At 43.8% G+C, this 21,588-nt stretch overlaps 1 protein-coding gene across 1 annotated transcript; it reads left to right on the top strand.

The window, feature by feature from the left end:
• The first annotated feature begins 7,669 nt into the window (after positions 1-7,669).
• PGRMC1 (progesterone receptor membrane component 1) lies at positions 7,670-18,110 on the top strand. Its single transcript, XM_005298964.5, has 3 exons — positions 7,670-8,183; positions 11,494-11,649; positions 15,167-18,110. The coding sequence occupies exons 1-3, from the start codon at positions 7,880-7,882 to the stop codon at positions 15,271-15,273; spliced, it is 567 nt and encodes a 188-aa protein (XP_005299021.2). The 5' UTR covers positions 7,670-7,879; the 3' UTR covers positions 15,274-18,110.
• The last annotated feature ends 3,478 nt before the right edge of the window (positions 18,111-21,588 follow it).

Genomic DNA, 21,588 nt, shown 5'->3' with positions numbered 1-21,588 from the left:
TTGGCTAAGTATACAAGGAAAAGCCCTCTGACCAACAGTGCCATGAGATCTTTCACCTTTACCCAGAAACTTGATTTTAAACATCTGTCCAAAAGCCCTACACACTCCATGGAAGTCAGTGTTGCTGGGGACCTTAAGCAGAGGTCCTGGGTAGTGGTTCTTTCTGAATTCTTCACTTTGCAAATGTACAGTAACCTCCCTCTTTTAATAACTTTTCCTGTGTTTGTCGCCTCCCCTAGAGCATGTGTGTCCTTGGGATAATATAAACTTGAGATCTTGATTCTTATATGTACTGTTTCACCATGTGGTACAATAACTACAGTATTTTGAAGAACTCTAGCAAGGAACTTGAAATTAAAGGCCTGAACCCACAAGTGCTTTTATATGGAATAACTTGGCCACATCAACTGCATCTGTGCTCTTTGGGCCCTGTTGTAAATGTTGAGGGCTTGGTATTTTAGTGTGATGTGAGCTCATTTTCTCTCTTTTTCAGGCTAGACTTTCCAGAGGGTTGATTTGTTTTAATTTGGTTTAATCTGTTACTGTAGTAGCACTATTAGAGGTAAGTTTGAGAAGAGCTTACTTTTTAACAGATGGTTTTTCTACGTGCTTTAAAATCCAAATATATAGTCAGGTCAGGTCTACACTACAGACCTATACTAGTATAACAAAAATCCAGCCCCCCGAGCTACATAGTTATATTGACCTAACCCCCCCATGTAGATAGTGCTGTGTCGAGGGGAGATGCTCCTCCTCGACACAGCTACTGCCTCTCAGGGAGGTGGATTAACTATGCCCACCTGATGGGAGAAGTTCTTCCATCAGCATAGTAGCGTCTTCACTAATGTGCTACAGCTGCACCGTTGTAGCACTGTGCATGAAGACAGGCTCTCAGATTGTGTTTAGAATTGCTGTGCTTTGTTGGGGTTCAGGGTAGAGTTAGGAGTACATATTTGAGTACATCAGTGGAGCAAGGATTTCCCAAGATACAGTGCCCCTAACATAAAGCAAAACCAAAGCATTGGAAAAGGAAATGTGTTTTCCAAAAACATTTTAAAGTATAATTAATACATCTGAATATTGCAGTCTCTGCTCCATCAGCCCCTCTCAGGCAGCACAAAAGGGGTGGATTCCCCAGCAGGTGTAGTACTAGCATAGCTGCTTCTATGCCTCCTTCCCATGGATCTTTGTATAGGATGCATGGCAGTGCAGGTGGGGAGCAGCTAGAACATACTCACTGTGGCTATTCCCAGCTAGCAATTTAGAACAGCCTTCAGGTTCCAATATTGTTTCCTTGAGAGCTCCCCTGCTGGCTTCAGAAGAAAACCTGGCCAGTAAGTATTCAGTAGGAACAAAAGTTTTTCTCACCTGACAAAGTTATGATGTTATGTTTGTGGTTAGCTGATGGTAGCTTCTTTTTGATTTCTTTGGTCTCCTTCTTCCCCTGTCCACCACCTCCCCCAACCTCCAAACTCCTCTGGTAACTATTAAGCTTGGCTGCCTTTTTTAATTATAAGCTTTGTATATTTTGAAGTACTGAGGATTTGGGGCATGGAGGAAGGCTTCTCCTACATATTTATAACTTCTGTAGCATTTCCCATGCAGCCTACCAGAAATGAATGATGATGACCTTAAGGATCTGAAAGAATTTCCCTGTGAGGATGTGCCATAACTAGAGCAGCTGTAAGTGAATAGGAATGGGAGAGTACCGGATTCTTCTCTTGATGTGCATTGAAAACTAACTCCCAGACCACTACTTAGCAGTTTAACCTTAGCTCATGTTTGGTTTTGACACAACTGCCTTAAAATGATGGATAAAATCAGAAAGCTGATGATAAAAAGAACCACTTGTGGAATGAGACAAGAATTTGGCTTGCACCTAGAAAAGTGTCAAATCAAAACGGGGTTTTATTTCATTGAACTAGACATTGAGATGATTTAGGAGACGAGAGTGAAAGATATGCCTTCCACATGTCTCTTTCTGCTCTTGCTTTCCCACTCCGGCTGCTACTGCCGCCTTCTCCTTTTGGCTTTCAACCTGGCCATCGTTCTGTCTTCTCTATGGTGATATCTGGACTTGTCTACACACAGAGCTACTCGGTTAACTAGAAGTTATTTTAAACTGAGCTGGTTAAACCAATGCAAAAGGCACACTTATTTGGTTAAGAGTGGCTTATTTTGCTTTATCTTAAATAGATTAGGAACAGATGTTAGATAAACAGAAACAAGTCACTCCTATCTGAAATAGGAGTCTCTACACTGTTACATCAGTTCAACTAAACTGGTTCAAGTTTGTGTAAAGACAACTCCTCTATCCTACTTTCTTTTTCTTCCCTTTATCCTCTTTCACTCCTGGGGCAGATTAATATAATGGTAGGGACGCATACAAAATCGAGGGTTCCGATATAATGTGTCCTTTGTGGGGGGAGGCATAATGGCACTAGTACAGACAGCAACTGCATTATGAGATTTTAGGACCAGGTAAGTAACTTTCACATCAATAGGAATTGGTCCTTCTGAAGAGTACAACCCATAACACATTTAAATGCATTGTGTAGTCTCTTCCCTGTCCCCCAACACAGCACTAATGGAATTGAATTGTTAGCATTTCACACCATCTGCAACAGTATCTTATTTAGGTGTGTGCATTAGTTCGGTCTCTTTCATGTAGAGTTTTCCAATTACTTTCCACTTTCAGGAAAACCTTCCTGGTGCATCTCAAATCCAATCAAATCCCAGGAGTTACTTCATAGGAAGAGCAGGGATTTTATTTACTCTTCCCCTAACATCACTGTGAATGTTCTCGTGGAATACTGGGGATGTTGGGGCTAGGAAGCAGACATAGATTGTATGTATTCCTTTCCCCCCCTCCCTGCCCCATGCTAAGCCTTCCAGAAGTATCTCCTGCAAAATGCTTCTGGCATCTGCTGCCTCCAAAGGAAAGAACCCGTATCTGAAATTCATATCTGGATCTCCAGTGCTTACCTAAAAGTCACTGACCTGGTCCTAAAAAACTCCTTATTGTAGTTGGTACCAGCTCGGCAGCTTTCCTGTCACAGTGATGGACAAAGGGACCTATTTGGCAGGACCAATTCAGAAGCAGCCGATCTGGCAGCATGACTGATAACTGCAGTAAGGAAACTGTTTGAAAATCAGACGGAGTAGCAAGCTTCCACCAATATGTTCCTTTGAAAGGAAATTCAATAGCACATTGTCAAGCTGCTCCAGCTAACCGGTCTGCCCCCTATCTCTGACACGTTTTCCAGAATTCTGTAATGAGTTCCATCTGGAGCTTTCTTAGGCTGCAGATGTTCTGATTAATCAGTCTCCAGTACTGACGACATCCTGATAGCCAGCGGTATATCATATTCTTCACTTTGGGAGAGTTCGCTCTTTCTGGCACCTATCACCATCACATTCCCTTCTCCCTGGTGAACACTGAGGCACATAGTTCACCATCGAGTTCATTTGAATTAGTAGCTCAATAGAGAGAGAAAGACAGAGGACGTTGCTGCACAATAAACAGTTGGGAGGGGTCCAAGAATATGGGATGACACTGATCCCTCTGCAGTGGGCCAACACAGAGATAATCCACCACTTAAGATTTTGAAATAGTGTTTAAATGGGACTTAAGTGCTGCAGGTTTTCTACACCGGAGGGGAAACTGAGGTACCTGGAGACTTGCCCAAAGTCATCCAGCAGACCAGTGGCAGAGTTGGGAATCTTACTCAGGCCTCCTTAGTTTGCCCTGACCTTAGTTTCACCCACTCATTTTTGTTGCTCTTTTCAGAACCTTTTCCAATTCCAATATATCTTTTTTTGAGATGGGGCGACCACACCTGCACGCAGTATTCAAGATGTGGGCGTACCATGGATTTATATAGCGGCAATATGATATGTTGTCTTATTATCTATCCCTATCTTAATGATTCCCAACATTCTGTGTGCTTTTTTGACTGCCGCTGCACATTGAGTGGATGTTTCCAGCGAACTATCCACAATGACTCCAAAATCTCTTTCTTGCACGGTATCAGCCAATTTAGACCCCATCATTTTATATGTATAGTTGGGATTAGGTTTTCCAATGTGCACTACTTTGCATTTATCAACATTGAATTTCATCTGCCATTTTGTTGCCCAGTCACCCAGTTTTGAGAGATCCTTTTGTAGTTAAGTTGTGCATACCCTGTGAAAAATTTCTAGGGGCACGCTTGTTCTTTCCTACCATTGAAAATTATAAAGAAAATCAAACCAACTACTTCCCATCCCAACTTTTAACTAAATGCCGCAGCGATCAGCATAAGGAAAAGCAAATACATTGTCACCAATGGTAATTGGCTTTTGGAAAGTATGGTAAGATTTGATGCATACAACTGTCTGATCACTATTAACTCAAACCAAGTTCCTCTGTAGAGTATATGACCAAGTTTCATACTTCAGCCAGACTGATTTTTCACTTCTTTGCACCTTGTGTGGTGCTACTCAGCTGTGCAAAGAGAGAATGTAATGTTACCACCCTGATCTGGTAGCATTTTACACCTATTTAGCATAGGTATTAAAATACACCACCAGGTGTTAGGAGATGAAAATTCAAGCCCCTTGGTAGGTACTTTTTTTCCCCTCCCTCAGTTCTCTGGTGACATAGGTAGTTAGTAGTGCACAATCACTGTCTAGACTCCAGTACTTCCTTCTTAAGAACACTGTCATAAGTAGAAATAGATGGAATACCACAGAAGGAAGGAGCACACAATTTTAAAGAATCAGAACTGGTAACATCAGGAGCCTTTTGGTGTTAGCCTCACTGGGCCCCATCTTGAAGTCCTTACTTAGTCCAAAGTCCTATTGCAATCAAAACTGAATAAGGAATTCCAAGATTAGACCCCCTAGTATGAGGCTAGTTCTCTGTTGCTAAACATCTTGTAAAATGCACTCTCAGAACTATCACTTGTGCATTGTTCCCTCATATAACCAAAGAGTGAACACATGGGACCAACCCCACATAGAAGCGGGTATGCAGGTGTATTTGGATTCTCTTTAGTAAATACTATTCAGATCATTAATTTTTCAAGCAGATGATCAAAAATGCACATGTCCAAGCTTAAACAGGTGGAAAAAAGCTCTTCTATCAGATAAATGCTAGGAAATGTATAGAAAGAATGTCTGAGTCTTACTAATAGACTAGCTATTGAGCTTCATGATGGGTTGTAATAAAACAAGCCATGCTCCACTTGTGGTTATTCTGTATGTAAGGTCACATTTCTGTATTTCAGTGTGCACAACAGCAGACATTCAAAGTGCCTTTCCACTTCACCAAATCAATTTGAAAAGACTGAGCAGATATTTTGTATTGTTTTGTAAGGTAATTGCAATTTGCTGGCTGCTAAATCATATTACAGGGCTCTCTGATGAAACCCTCATTGTGAGCATCTATGAAATCTAATTTATTCATTATGGTTAGAGACTAAGATGATGTTCTAAAATACAGCATGAGCTATGCAGAAAACATTCGTGTGCTCACAGCACCATCTAGTGTTCATTTTTGGCAATGTAGCTAGAAAATGCCTCTAGTCTAGGCCCAGTCTCAGGCTGGGTCTACACTACCCGCCTGAATCAGGGGGTAGAAATTGACCTCTCGGGGATCGATTTATAGCGTCCCGATGGGACGCGACAATCGATCCCCGAATCTACGCTCTTACTCCACCAGCGGAGGTGGGAGTAAGCGCCGTCGACGAGAAGCCGCAGAGGTCGATTTTGCCGCCGTCCCTACAGTGGGGTAAGTCGGCTGCGATACGTCGAATTCAGCTATGCTATTCGCGTAGCTGAATTTGCGTATCTTAAATCGACCCCCCCCCGTAGTGTAGATGTAGCCTCAGCCCTCTTCCTGCTTCTCTTTCCCATCATTGCTAAGAGCAAAATAAACCTCAACATGTGAAGTGATCCCTTTCTAAGAGATGATATGACATGAATAGCATTGTGGTGGGGCAATTATAACACGTCTTTTAAAAAGTATGGTACAGTTATTGGAGATAATTACACTTTAGTGTATGACAAAGTGCAACACAGTGTTTTGAACTACCCTCACACATGAAAGTTCCTTTGATTGCAAATGTCCTAATTAACTATATATATAATTTGGGATGTGCCTCTTATGTTTTATTGGCAGATACTAAAATAATATGGGGCCATATTATTTTAGTATCCGCCAATAAAACCTAAGAGGCACATCCCAAGTTTTGAATGTGTTGAAGGGATTGTTGTCCTCTGCAAGAATATTGTGGAAAAACCAGGGAGGAGGGGGAGGACTGAAGAAACTAGCAAGAAAAAGAATGGATCGGTTGATTAAGGACAGTAACATGAAAAACAATAAAATGAATAAAAATCATCTTGTAGCAAAGATTGTAAACTCTGATCCTGCAAACACTTAGGTGTATGCTTAACTTTACTACTGAGTAGCCCAATGACAACCTTAAGTCTGGCATTCTCTGAGGGCTTGGCTTTGTAACCTTAAGATAGTTTTTTGTGTGTAATTACTTACATTGCAGTAGCACCTAGAGCCGCAGTCCTGGCCGAGGAGGACCCCATTGTGCAGTACACCAGATAAAAGGACAGTCCCTGTCCCAAAACTTGACAAGCCCAGAACAAGATGAGAGAAAACAGGTGTCTACAGAGAAGGATGAGCAGATAGCAAGTGTGAAAAATCAGGACAGAGGATGTGTGTGTGTGTGTGCAGGGCCATCCTTACCCATATGCAAAGTACGCAGCTGCGTAGGGCACCAGGAAATTTGGGGCACCAACTTGGCCCAAATTTCCTGGTGCCCTATGCAGCTCCGTGCTGCTTAGGGTAACCAGACAGCAAATGTGAAAAATCGGGACAGGGGGTGGGGGGGTAATAGGAGACTATATAAGAAAAAGACCCAAAAATCGGACCGTCCCTATAAAATCAGGACATCTGGTCACCCTAGTGCTGCTCCAGCAGCCAGCCCAATCCAGCCAGGAAAGCTGTCCCCACTCCTGCCCTGTGCCCACTCCACCTCTTCCCCATAGCCCCTGGCCCTGATCTGCCCCTGCCCCACCTCTTCCCGCCCCTGCTCCACCCCTTCCCATGAGCTACAACTTGGGGGACTGCAGCAGGGGTCAGGCTTGCCCTGCACTCACCGGGTGGCGGGAAGTGGAGTGACCTGGCCACAACCCACTCTGCCGGCTAGTGCTGGTTCCCCTCTGCCCCCCAAGCCTGCTCCTTCCCTCCACAGACCTTGGGCACAGCCCCACCACCCCACAGAGGCCTGGGGCTGCGTAGGGCACCACACTGTCTACAGACGGCCCTGTGTGTGTGTGTGTAATAGGTGCCTTTTAAGAAATAGCCCCAAATATCAGGACTGTCCCTATAAAATCGGGAAATCTGGTCACCCTACCACAGAGCAGCCCACTGCGGGGGGAAGGGGCGCAAAGAAACCAGGAGCCCGCATTGCTCAGCCGCCCAGGGTGGCATTTGGCCCTGTGGTTGGCCATAGGGTGAGCAGCTGGCGGGGGCGGGAGGGGGAATAGGCGCCTATATAAGACAAAGCCCCAATATCAGGCCTCTCCCTGTAAAATCAGGCCATCTGCTCCGGCTGGGTGGCCGAGAGGAGCGCGCCAAAGCCCGGCTGTTATGACTCGAGCCCAGGCTCGGCGCACACCGGGAGCAGGGGCTCCCTCGGGCCTGGCTGGGCTCGGGGCCCCCAGGCGAGCCCGCTGAAGCCCTGGCGAGCCGCCTGGGCGTGAAGCCCCAGGTCCCTCCTCCCTGGCGGGGCTGGGCGGGCCCTGCTGGCTGCTCCTCCCCGTCCCCGTCCCGGCTGGCCGCTCAGAGGCAGCCCGGCGAGCCGCGGAACCAGCCGAGCCCATGGCCCAGGAGGACGAGGCGGCGGCGGAGGCGGAGAGCGGCGGGCTCCTGCTGGAGATCCTGAGCTCGCCGCTCAACCTGAGCCTGCTGGGCCTCTGCCTCTTCCTGCTCTACCAGATCCTGCGCGGCGAGCGGCCCCCGCGCCAGCCCGACGCCGAGCCGCCGCCGCCGCCCAAGCTCAAGCGCCGCGACTTCACCCTGGCGCAGCTGCGGCCCTACGACGGGGTGCAGGACCCGCGCATCCTCATGGCCATCAACGGCAAAGTCTTCGACGTGAGCCGCGCCAGGAAGTTCTACGGGCCCGGTGCGTGGCTGGGGGGCAGCGGGGGGTGCCCAGGGGACAGTGGGGGGAGACTGGCTCTTGGGAGCTGTGCGGGAGGAGGAGAGGATGTGGGGAGCTGTGGGGGGAGGCGCTGGGTGTAGCGGGGATGAGGGGGAGGTGCTGTGGGGGTGTAGGGATCAGGGCAGTGTTGGGGTGTGCTGTGGGGAGGACGAGCTGGGGTGCAGTGGGGACGAGGGGGACGAGCTGGGGTGTAGTGTGGGGGGGAGGGTGTGGTGGGGAGGTGCTGGGGTGCAGTGGGGACCGGGAAGGTGCTGGGGTGTAATGTGAGGGGGAGGGTGCAGTGGGGACCAGGGGACGAGCCGGGGTGCAGTGGGGACGAGCTGGGGTGCAGTGGGGATGAGGGGGACGAGCTGGGGTGTAGTGTGGGGGGGAGGGTGTGGTGGGGAGGTGCTGGGGTGCAGTGGGGACCGGGAAGGTGCTGGGGTGTAATGTGAGGGGGAGGGTGCAGTGGGGACCAGGGGACGAGCCGGGGTGCAGTGGGGACCAGGGGCGGTGCTGGGGTGCAGTGGGGACCAGGGGCGGTGCTGGGGTGCAGTGGGGACCAGGGGCGGTGCTGGGGTGCAGTGGAGACCAGGAAGGTGCTGGGGTGTTGTGTGAGGGGGAGGGTGTAGTGGGGACCAGGGGATAAGCCGGGGTGCAGTGGGGACGAGCTGGGGTGTAGTGGAGATGAGGGGGATGAGCTGGAGTGCAGTGGGGACCAGGGGAGGTGCTCGTGTGTAGTGTGGGGGAGAGGGATTCAGTGGAGGAGAGGTGGAGGTGCAGTGGGGGTGAGGAGAGGCTCTGGGGAGCAGTGTGGGGGAGAGGCTTTGGATCTGGTTGCAGTGTTGGGCTCTGTCTCTCACAGTATGTTCTCATCTCCCTAGCAGAGCTCCCCAACCCTTCCTCCCTCCCTCTGCTGCTTGTTTGTTGTTTCCCTGTGTAACTGGCAGATCTGGTCTGTGGAGAGGATTATACTGGGGGCACTGAATTGGGGGGGAGAGAGGCCCATCTGTGCTCTGTCTGCAGTTTAGAAGCCCAGCTCCTCACCCAACTCCCAAGGCCTGACTGAACACAACCCAAATCACTGCCTTGCTCTGCAATCTCCGTGGGTGTAGTAGGTTACACAACAATCAGTGCCTCTTTCCAGAGCACAGGAGACTCCTAGATAACAAGGCAAAACTACCAATATGGGGGCCCACAGAGGCCAAAATAAAAGGCAGTGGTGGTCTCTAAGGGGGAAAGTACCCCGCCACAGGGCTTTGCAATATATGCTGTCTGCTGGAATTTGGGCAGCTATCAATTTAGAACTGTATTCCCTGCACAACACATGGGGGGGAAATATTCTTTATTAATGCTTAATCTCTCTAGTTTCCTATTTGAAAAACACTTTTTTGCTTCTGAGCAGCTCTGGGTTTGGGTTGTCTTTAAAATTGGTGAACTTATGCCTAATGGGAGGTGATACCACTACAACTAAGTAATAATAATGAGATCATAAAGTTGGGAGCCAGTCCTGTAACTCCTACTCACCTAAATTAATTGGCATACTCAGGGCTCCTCCTATAGGTTTACTTGTATCATCAGAGTACAGAACCAAGCCTTTTAATTGTGTACACTCAGCGTATATCTGCCCCTTTCACTTCATTTTGATCTTTTTTTTGTCAAGCTCCATGCACATTTACAGAACTCTTTAAATGATGATACTGATGGGGCAGGCAGTTTTGTTCACCTGGCACAAGATTTCTTTGTAAAGCCATAGATGGAAGCCCATGAAATCTTTTGTTGATTTCATCATTACATTCACTTTTGATGGAAACAGTTACATTATTTAATATTTATAATATAGTAACACAGTTATTTTTATGATAGTTGTTCCCAGTCAAAATTACAGCCCCACTTGTGCTGTTCAGACCCATGCAAAGATAATCTAGGCCCCATAGGTGCGTGTGTGTGCGTAAAGATGAGTAAGGTTTTAAGTTCTAGAACAGTCAGGTAATATACATGATTGATTTGGATGTGTGGTTCTCTATCAGCATAGAGCTTTAAAAAAATCTACTCATGAGTTACATCTCAGAACATCAAGGAGTCTGGTGGCACCTTAAAGACTAACAGATATATTTGGGCATAAGCTTTCGTGAGTAAAAACCTCACTTCTTCGGATGCATCCGAGGAAGTGAGGTTTTTACTCACGAAAGCTTATGCCCAAATATATCTGTTAGTCTTTAAGGTGCCACCAGACTCCTTGTTGTTTTTGTAGATACAGACTAACACGGCTACCCCCTGATCTCAGAACATGAGGCTATATATCATGTCTAATTTATTAATGTAGTCATGAAATTGGGTCTCTGTATGAAAAGGAAAGTGATTCCATTTATTGAAACTCTGAAAAGGCTTCTTCTCCCAAGTTCAGGTGGGCACAGCCTCTCAAGTAACAGATTTTGGTGTTTCAGCTCTCTTAAGAGGCATTAATGTATCATTGGAACATGTGCTATCCCAAATTTTCTGTTACTTCTGTACAGATAAAACATTCTGCTTACTATTGCAAATAAGTTAATGATTGATGAAGTTTACCAGCACTCCCTCTTGATAAGATACTTCTGACCCACTGTGACATGTACACATCAGTCCCTTGGGATTATTATAAAATGTGCATTACATGCATTTTGTGTAAATTTTATCTTTATAGGCACCCAAGTCCAGCCTGATCGCTATCCTTGGAGTAGTATCAGTCAAGATTCTCCTCCATATCTCAAGCCAACTAATCACCTTTCAGGTCCTTCTTCTTTCATGGGTCAACTCTCTAAGCCAGAAGGATTTGTCAGAAAGCCATACCCTTGCCTGGCACTCCATCTCCTCAGACTTCTGAATCCTTTCTCCTTTCCTCTTCCCACATAACTGACTCCTGTTAGCTGTCTTTACAGGTGCCACCCATATGTCTTAGGCTTGCTCCAGGAAAGCCATTTGCTTCTTGTCATCTCCTTGTGCATCGCTCCCTTTTGCCATGCCCTCCGCACACCAGCACTTGTCTCCTCTTCCTGATGTCCCAGCATGCTCAGTATCTTCTTTAGTGATTCTGTTTTCTTGTAGTGTTTCTTGTTTTTGTTTTTGGGGTGTGTATGTACTGGAAAATATCTGGCTTAATATTACAAAATAGGACAAATTTTACAATACAAATCTTATTTGGGGATTTCTACATAAGGTTCAAGTCAGGGGATCAGCATGTCATTTGGTTCTTGGTACGTGGTCCTCAAAGAAACAGCAACGTAATAATTACCCCAACATTTTTATTTTAAAGAGGGCCCATATGGAATTTTTGCTGGACGGGATGCATCCAGAGGTCTTGCCACATTCTGTCTGGATAAGGAGGCTCTGAAGGATGAATATGATGACCTGTCTGATCTCAACGCTACGCAGCAAGAGACCCTGAGAGACTGGGAATCACAGTTCACTTGTAAGCAATTTCAAATGAACTCTCAGTGAAGTAGCTAGTTTCTGTGTATAATGGTGGATGACATTCAATAGTCTATATCAAATGTCTAAGAGACAAGGTGGGTGAGGTTAATATCGTTTATTACACCAACTTCTGATGGGGAAAGACAAAAACTTACAAAGAGGCCTTCTTCTTAAGGTCTGGCCCACACCTGAAGAAGAAGCTCAAAAGATCTCTCACTAACAGAAGTTGATCCAATAGAAGATACTACCTCATCCATCTTGTCTGTCTAATATCCTGGAACCAACGCTGCAAACAAACTTCTGTTTGAAAATATTGTACCCTTTGTTGTATTAAGTTTTCTAATACTGAAAGATTAGAGAAAAAATGTCAGTTTTCCCCCATTTGGGTGGTAGCTTTTTGTTTGGATTTGGTTTTTTACAGAGAAAGAGAAGAGATTAAACCACTTTTTCAAATAGTAAAGTGTGACTATAAAACTGGGGGGGGGGGAATTGGCAGGGAATGAAACTGCTTTTAACTTCTTAATTAACCTGGTTGCACATAGAGAGTGTTCCTGTAAGGCAGTTACATTTAGTTGGCATTGTATGGGAGCATTCTGTTTTTCTAACATCCTGAAGAATTAAGGAAGCTTACTTCTGGAAAACTGAATGTTTTCCACTTGGTACTCCTTGTTTCTCCTATTCTTATTTGAGCATTTACAAAACAAGATTCGGAGAAGTACAATTTTCAGGAGCTTCTAAGTGACTTTCAGAAGCCTATGTTGCATTTTCAAAAATCATTTAAGCGCCTTTGAATACTGAGTGAAATTAATCAATTCTGTATATGTCAAATTAACTATGCAGCATTATTCAGGAATGGCAGTCCCAGAATTAGGGGAGACAAGCTGCTGTTTGCTCACATCTGGAGACTTTGCCAACAAAATAAGTTTCAAGCAGCTATCACTTTTCTTGTCTATTCAGGCTTAGATATAAATATACAATAATCTAAAAAATCTGGGCAATACTCTCTCTTCTGTTTTGAACTAGGGGTCACCAAATGAAATTAATTGGCAGCAGGTTTTAAACCAAAGGAGATATTTCTATATACAACGTACAGTCCACCTTTGCCAGATGATGATGATGTGAAGGTCGAGACTATAACAGGGTTCAAAAAAGAACTAGATAAATTCATGGAGGATAAGTCCATCAATGGCGATAGGCCAGGATGGGCAGGGATGGTGTCCCTAGCCTCTGTTTGCCAGAAGCTGGGAATGTGTGACAGGGGACGGGTCACTTGATTATTATCTGGTCTGTTCATTCCCTCTGGGGCACCTGGCATTGGCCACTGTCAGAAGACAGGATACTGGGCGAGATGGACCTTTGGTCTGATCCAGTATGGCCGTTCTTATGTTTTGTTTTGCAGCTCTTTGTTTTAAAGGCTTCCAGTGTAAATATACCAGCTATAGCTGCTCTGTGAGCCAGGTTTTTGTTTACTGTTTAAACAAAAAAAAATGAAACTTTTTAGGTTGGAAACTGCTCAGGTAGCTTCTTATACCCAGGAGTTTGATTATTCTGTAATGATCCTCTACAGTAATACCTTCCTGGTGAAGAATATTAACTGCACCAACACTTAACCTGGGTTTCTAGACCAGAAAAGCTCTAAGTGTGTTGTTTTTTCCCCCCTCCATTTACATAAAACAGACTGTAAATGTTATTTATATAACAAGCATTTCAGTAAGAAACATGTAAGGGAAATTCCATATACACTTAGTCTAGATAATATGACCATTACATTTTACTAGCAGTCTGGCTGCATGGTGGTCAGTGTTAAAACAAGAATGTCAGACTTAATTTTAGTCTAGAACTTCAACTGATTCAGTGTTCCCACTATTACACTGGTATAACATACGGTACTTACAAATGAATGTGGCATATAACCCTTAAGTCTTAAGATACCTACATTCAGACAACTTTAAGTGCGACTTGTCCTTTCACAGCTGTGGTTTCTGACATGCTCATTGTTAGCATGGTCTTCACACCAGAAAACTATACAAACTTTACATTAAGCAGTCAGTCTGGGGTCAGACGTAGACAAGACATTTTCATCATGATCAACTTGTGAAGAAGTCAATAACTTTCATATGTTCCTGTTGTATGTTGTGTATATTGTGTTTCTGTCAAGGAGCTTTCTAAAGAGTACATGTGAAAATAATCTATTCAGTGTGCCTAAATGTAATTAAGTCCTTTTAAAAGAAATGGTTGAAAAGGAAATAATCCTCTTAGGGTAAAAACCTTTAATTGGAGTAAAAAAAAAAAATGTAGGAGCAAATGTAGACAAGGATCTTTTTCCACAGTATCACTTCCCCAGTCACAAATAATCAATATTTTAGAAACAGTTACAGAAATTTATTTTTTGTGCAATGGGAATTAAAAGTTGTGTGTTTTTTTTGTTTTTTTTAATTTGTTGCCCAACACGAAGAGCCAAGTTTTCCCCAGATAATGCTCTTAGTTTTTCGCTCCTAATTTGCTATTTTGGAAAACCTCCTCATGTAGACGCAGCTGCTATTTTGACTCTCATCCTGTCTTGAACAAAGCTATTAATCATGTCACGTTGAATGGTGGTTTTATGATAAGTGTGTCCTAGACACCAGTATTACATTACCATATGTGTGACCAAAAAACTGCATTTAAATCAGTCTGTCCAGGAGTGAAGTGTTAGTATTTTAACAACTGCAATGTAGTTCTCAAACTTCTAGCAGATTATGCAAATATTTGCCTTTAAATTCACATAATTTTAAACTATAATATAGAAGGGAGCATAGTAAGAGATTTCCCTTCACTTGCCAAAAGGCTTTGCTGATCTGGAGAGCTGTGCTTCATAACCTTCCTCCTTATGCATATGTCTTACTACAGTACTTAAAATGATTCACAAGGAAATATCTAACAGGAATAAGGCTTGTCTGGGTGCACAGTGGGAGAATTCCTATAGTGCCATCTTTAATGCAGGTGGGAAGAACATTTTTCCTGTTTCCCAGTGCCTGTTCACACCATGAATCTCTGAAAATATAAGCCCTTCAAGGTTCTCCTGACATTCTCAGGATTCTAGCTTTCAGAACTGGCATAGGCAAGTGTAATTGGGGGAGAGTGTTGTTCTTTCCCACTCACCCCCAAAGTGGGGATTTCATTTCTTCACTGTTATAGTTGGCTCCCTTTGAACGTGAGGCCTTGAAATTGAGAATGTCATGGGTAACAAAAGTATCCACGAATGCCTTTACATTGTCACTCCTGGTTTTTGCAAAAGGAGAATTGTATGGTTTGCATTTATTTTGCCCATTTCTCACATAAATACCACCTGTTACGACAGTAGTAATCGTTTGGCAAGTCAGTCCCTTTTGTCAATGGGCAAAACAAATGTAGAATTGTTGATTCTTGATGTTAATGTTAACGCTATGTTAACCACTGTCTCTGCTTTAGTGAAAACATTAGGTTGCACGAGGTAAAGGAATGATCTGTATTCTGTGCTTTTTCTCAATTTACAGTCAAGTATCACTACGTTGGCAAACTGCTGAAGGAAGGAGAGGAACCCACCGTATACTCAGATGATGAAGAAGAAAAAGAAGATGCTAAAGATCAAAAGAGAGACTAGAGAATGCAGTGAGGAACAATATTTTTGTATCTTAAGGGACCTTTGTAACATTCCAGTTCTGTTTTACAAGTTGTAACATCAACAGTAGTTAGAAAAGGTACAGACTTGCTGTGAATTGGATTGCTTTTAAAACCATTCTTAATCTAAATTTACCAGTAACATAAACAAGATTAAATTTCTTCCATAAAAACTGCATGACCGAACATTCTGTAGGACAAAAAGCACCAGAACAGTGCAAAAGTGAACCGCAACTTTGTCCTAAGAAGTTATTTCTGTTTTTCTTCCATCAGAGTAGATTGAAATAAAAAAATCTTTTATTTAATGGCTAAGGCCCCAATCCTGCAAACACTTAAGCATAAGAGTAACTTTACATATATGAGTAGTTATTCTACACTGAACTCAATGGAAGAGCTTGCAGGATCTGGGCTTTAGATTCTAATTTCTATGGGGCAGGGACCATGTCCATAAAGCATCATACCTATCTATGGTGCTATATAAATAATAATTTTAATGGCAGATAAAACTGACATTTTAAAAAGATTTACCACAAGCCTATAGGGGAATCACTGAACATGAATGCTTTTATAAAAAAATCCTCTTTTTTTGTTCAGAGAGGTAGTGTGGCCACAGTGGCTCAGGCTAGCCATCCGAGTACAACCCCATCCAAGATCCTAGGTACGTATTTGAGTAGCTAGCCTCAATCATTGTCCGTGCCATGGCAGTCAAGTTATTTTAGCATGCGAGCTTGATCAAAGCTACCATGTATATGTCTACCTGGCACAGAAATACACCCAGTGGCAGCGAAGACACACCCCATGTTTATTGACAGCCACGTAACTGGATTAATGATTTTTGTTGTGTTTACCTCTAAAGCATATCTGAAATGTTACAAAAGTTTTGGTATTGATTATAAGTTGGACCTCCCACCTAGAGAGGGGCATGACTCAGCTATGACTACTGTTCATTCCCGTTTCCTCTTAGCAAAACTATTCTAGGGACTGATCCCAAAATTTAATCTAGATGAAATTTTTTTTTTTTTATTGGCAAACCTCCTAATGTAGACACAGCGTATGCCAGCAAAAGAGTGCTAAAGCTGGTACAGTTCATCCCAGTTACCAGAACAAAATAAGTTATACCAGCAAAAGCACTTTATTGCCAGTACAACTGCATCTACACTAATGCTTTTGCTGGTATAGAAATGTCATTTGAAAAAACACGGCACCCCTAACTGACATTACTGTACCAGCAAGTTTCTAGGGTAGAGCTGGCTCTAGAATTGTTTTTTAGCGTGTTACTTTGTCTCATAACTCACGTCCAGGCTTGTTTGTTAGCAGGTTCTTCCTTACTGAGTAACCAAGTCGCATACCAAAAACGGGAATTGAGAATGTCTTTGCCCAGTGAGGAGGGTCCACATACTGTTAGGACACTGAAGAACTATTTCAGATTGTTAGTGGAAATTTCAAGGAGTTAATGACCCACTGATCCCTCATGGAATGCATTCCTTGTTGAAACACTTTTGCTTGAATGTTGTGCGTGCTCTGTAGTTCTCCATGGTTCCCTCTCTGTCAGATCCTGCTGTTGGATTCAATTAAGCAAGTCAGCATAGGTCCTTGATTTTTTTTAGCTTGTTTCCCTTCTGAGTCCAACAGACCTGAGTTCATTGGCCTTCAGGACATGTTTCAAGTTACCTATTCACTTAAGCCTCTGCTACAAGAGAGGCACTTGTTTTTTTTACCTTGGTTGGTTTTAAACCAGATTGAATGTGAGTTTGCAATAGGCCGACCTTGCAGAACTCTTGACCACTTGCCTGCAGTACGTATGTAATATGTATATTTTAAGCAAAAGTAATGTTTTAACTCTTCATTAATACCATGGTAAAGGGTGGTTAAGTGGGTTTTATACCTAGGCCAGTAAACTTTCAAGACAACATTGCAAATCTACAATAGGCACATTCCTGCAGTGAAAGGTTAATAGTGGTCTGGTGGCTTAAGCACAGATCTAGAGTCAGACTTGCTCTGTAGGCTTAGCCAAGTCACTTTAACTCTATGTGCTCCAGTTTCTCCATTGGTAAAAGGAGGATGATACCTACTTCACAGGGGATTGAGCCTCGGTTCTTTCATGCAAAGTTCTTAGAGATCCTCTGGTGGAAAGTGCTATAGAAAGGCAAAGTATTATGTAGGGTTTTTTTAGCTGTTTTTTTTCATGGTGCCCATGTGTGTTGTGTTTTTTTTATCATGAGCAGCCTGATGTGTGTTGCTGCTACGGTGTATTTTTGAATGAAAACCGGCTCCGTGGGAGCTCAAACCTCTTGCAAAATCCTTCGTTGCTAATGATCCTATTTGCCAGAACAGCCCAATGTTCTATAAAACTTAGACAGGACACTTTAGGCAGAGGAGCAGACAGAGCGTAGCTGCTTACACCAAACGAAAAGGGAAACTCCCTAAACTAGGCAAAATTGTTCTTAAATAGAAAGTGTTCCATGAGGTGCCGCAGCTTTTGTAAACACTACCTAGTGCACTGTGTAAAAATACCTGAGACCGTGTTTGTTCAGAATGACTGTTCTCAATCCATACTCGGGGAACCACTTTGATGGCATTTGTCTTTTTGTAACACTAGGCCTTAAAACAAAGAGGGCAGTTGTTTGCACAGGTAGCTTGCTAAAATATTATTATATGAACCATGTTGGGAGGGGCTAGGCTAATGTAAAACTAATTATGGGCTTTGTGTTGCTTTTTAAAGCCATTTATATTCCTTGTAGACTACTTCTAATGGTTTTACCTCAAATCAGAAAAGTGCTTTTACTTGTTACAGGCAGACAATAAAATTCTTACATAGTGGTGGTATTTCTTTATTTTATCTAAAGGGACCAAATGAAAATTTCTAGTCCCTAGCATTCTGAATTTCAGGTATGTATTTATATATTGTTTCCAGTCTGTCATGTGAACAGGGACAATGCTTAATAGGTACAATCTCCACTTTGGACACTCCATATTCAACCTTAGCCACTCTGAGCTGAATGCCCCTGGATGGGGTTTGACACATACTAATTTTAACTGAACATTTGATTAATGAATGTGCAGTTGACAAGATTGTACTCCAGCATGGCTATAAAACCTGTTTTGTTGTTGCAGATCTACAGCTGTGCAACAAAAAGGCTCAAGTAAGCATTAACGGTGTATAGCAAGAAAAACATAGAAGTTGAAGGTTTGGATGCCTTCAAGTGAGCTTAATGAGATCAACAATCTATGCTGCCAAGTGATCTAATGTGCTTCTTATGCCATTGCTAAGATATTAATAAACCAAGGGCATGTCCACGCTACAATCTTTAGTCAACCTAAGTTAGTAATAACGGCAGTGGCTGATGTCCACCCTACCCTCCTTCTGTCAGGGGTACGTGCACTCATCAGGAGCACTTTCATCAATGGAAGAGGGACAGTGTGGGGGGCTGAGAGCCAGTGCTCTCAGCTCCACGCAGATCCCTGCCGGGAGCCTTCCTGCTCCCAGCTGGGGTTTCTCACTTCCAGGAGGGAGATCTGCGCCCACAGTCCAGTTGGCTGCCCTGCTTCCAGCAGGGAATCAAGAGCCTGCAGGGGGAGCCGGGCTCCAAGCTGGGAGCCTCGGGGGAGCCGGGACCCCAGGGGGAAGCAGAGCTCCCAACACCGAGCCTGGGGGTCAGCCCAGCTGGGGAGCCAGGCTTTCTTGTCAATTTCACGGCTCCACTTATGCCTCTGGTGGAGTTGCGTTGGTGTAGGGCACTTACAGCGGCGGAAGCAAGGCTGTAGGTGTGTACACTGACTTAGGTCAATATAAGGCAGCTTCTGTAGACTTAACTGTAGTGTAGAGCAGGTTATACACTTGACTTGTGTATAGGTTAAAGCAAAAATAAAAACCTATTTTCAAATACACTACAGTAGCCACTGCCCCAAAGTGGATTTTGGAATGTTAAAAAATTGCCTGACAGCCCCTAAAAAACCTTCATGGTCACTGGGGGCTCTTCCCCAGAAGTGAGGGGTGGGCAGTTTTTATATGAAACGCAAGGAAAATAGCAATAATTTAACTAAATCACCAAAAATCAGAATGAACTTTGCAAACACAATGTACATGTACACCCCCTACCCCCTAAACCAATGATCTTCCCCTGACCTGGGCTTTCAGCAGCTGTTAACAAGCCTCTTCACAGCTGTGCCAACATCTCAGCCTGGCTCCCCGGTAAAGATGAGTTTCCAGTTGTAGCCTGTCTGGTTAATATAAACTTGAGGCAGAGCTGACAGGATTGGTGTGTGCTTGCCCAGCTCAGAAGCTGCCCTGGGCCTATTGGTTTCCTTGATTTGAACTTCACCCGTTTTAGAGTTCAAATGCAAAAAACGTTATTTTGGCTTTAATATGTTGCGCCTCCAAAATTAACTCCCCATCTTTGCTCCATTATGTCTTGGGTGGGAGAACTTTTGAGTTCCACCCGTCCCTGCATGTAAGACACTTTTGAGTAATATTCCTAAATTGTGTATGTTATATAGAAAACTATTCTACATGTGGCACATGTGAATTGAGGACACAATTCCAGCATGGGGGGGGATCTGCAACAAAATTATAAAAACTTCTGAATGGTGATATATACGAGAACAAGCTTTGTGACTAGCATCCTAGGAGTATAATGTACTGTCTGTGAACAGTAGTTTGGTCTAGGACTGGATCCAGAGACCTGACTTATTGACTCTCTTTAGATCCTTACACAAGTCATGTAACACTTGTGCTTCAGTTGTCATGTCTATAAAATGGAGATGATACTTACCCTCACTCTGTAAAGTGCTTTGAGGAAGTAAGCTCTTATTTAAGGGTACACCCACATTACCTGCCGGATCGGCAGGTAACGATCGATCTATTGGGGATCAATTTATCGTGTCTCGTTTAGACGCAATAAATCGCTCCCTGAATGCACTCCCTCTCAACTCTGGAACTCCACCAGGGCGAGAGGCGGAAGCGGAGTCGACAGGGGAGCCACGGCCGTCGATCCCACACTGTGAGGACGGGAGGTAAGTCGATCTAAGATGCGGTGACTTCAGCTACACTATTCTCGTAGCTGAAGTTGCGTATCTTAGATCGATTTCCTCCTCCCCTTGCCCCCCACCCAGTGTAGACCAGGCTTAAGTAAGAATTGATCTGTCTAATGCACAATGACTGCAATTCAACAGAAGGAAGAAAGTGTACAATGTGGTAGGGGTCAGGTACCACTTCTAGTAAAGCCAATGCCTGTTGTAAGAAATAAAGTGATGTTCTAAATTTTTGGCAAGGGAAGGAATAATTGCTTCATAAAATGGCTGATGTTTTCTCTTGATAAACACGGCTAGGGGAAGTGGACAAACAAACGATATCTGCATTTGCTGTGGCGTAATCTCCTTTTCCAACTATCACCAGCTACTGTGACTAAGTGCTAAGAAGCACACCAGGTAATTGAACAGATTTCAGATTAACAGAGCATCATGCAGATTAGCAGTTGTTGAGTCTTTCCAAATAATCACCCTAGTCTGAACTGTTGGGGAATAGGGACAGAATTGCTGTGGGCATGTATAATATAGATAGAGCTGTAGAATTCTGGAAAAAGAAAAACCTACCTACTCTCCTCTCCAAGCAGCCTTGGTTCACTAGCAGCTGCTCTGTAAGGGCCATAAACCTCCAAAGGCTTTGAATCTACCCCTTAACTAATTATCTGTAAGTAGGCATTACCTTAAGTTCTCTAATTATGTAAGAAAGTACGCTTCAGTAATAAATGGCCACAGGAAAAGTTATGTAAACAGTCACACAAGACTGAGGTGGGGCTGAAAGGCTTCATGTTTATGCATTGTTTGGATTTAAAAAAAAAATCTATACAATGAAAGGGGATTTACATCTGAATCCTTATATTTACTAGATCTTCCAGTACACTGTGTGCTGCGAATTCCGTTTGTAACCTGCTACCCTTGAGCATTTTGCCCCACATGCTCTTGTACTCTGTATGCACAATTTGATACCAGTTTGTTTGTTAAATCAACATAAAGTGGCAGAGTCTGAATGCAAGGCAAATGTTTGTCAAATGGTACTCGGTTATGTGGAAAGGACCTGGATTATTTCTTCCCTCTTTTCTACTGCCTGAGCCAACCCAGAGAGTGGCTGTTAACAGGGCCGGCTTTAGGAAGTGCGGGGCCCGATTCGAACAATTTTGACGGGGCCCCGACAGGGATGACTAAAAAAAAAAAAAAAAAACACGTTAAAAAAAAACACGTGGGGCTTGTACTCACCGGCCCGTGCTCCTAGTCTTTGGCGGCGGGTCCTTCACTCACT

The sequence above is a fragment of the Chrysemys picta genome, chromosome 9 (genome assembly GCF_011386835.1).
Source record: "Chrysemys picta bellii isolate R12L10 chromosome 9, ASM1138683v2, whole genome shotgun sequence".
Lineage (NCBI taxonomy): Eukaryota > Metazoa > Chordata > Testudines > Emydidae > Chrysemys > Chrysemys picta.
This window is presented reverse-complemented; position numbering and strand designations above follow the sequence as displayed.

Bases quoted from the DNA above. Each gene is read 5' to 3' on its own strand.
- PGRMC1 (XM_005298964.5), top strand. From the start codon at position 7,880: ATGGCCCAGGAGGACGAGGCGGCGGCGGAGGCGGAGAGCGGCGGGCTC. The intron at 8,184-11,493 runs GTGCGTGGCTGG...TTTATTTTAAAG, and splicing joins CAGGAAGTTCTACGGGCCCG to AGGGCCCATATGGAATTTTT. The intron at 11,650-15,166 runs GTAAGCAATTTC...CTCAATTTACAG, and splicing joins CTGGGAATCACAGTTCACTT to TCAAGTATCACTACGTTGGC.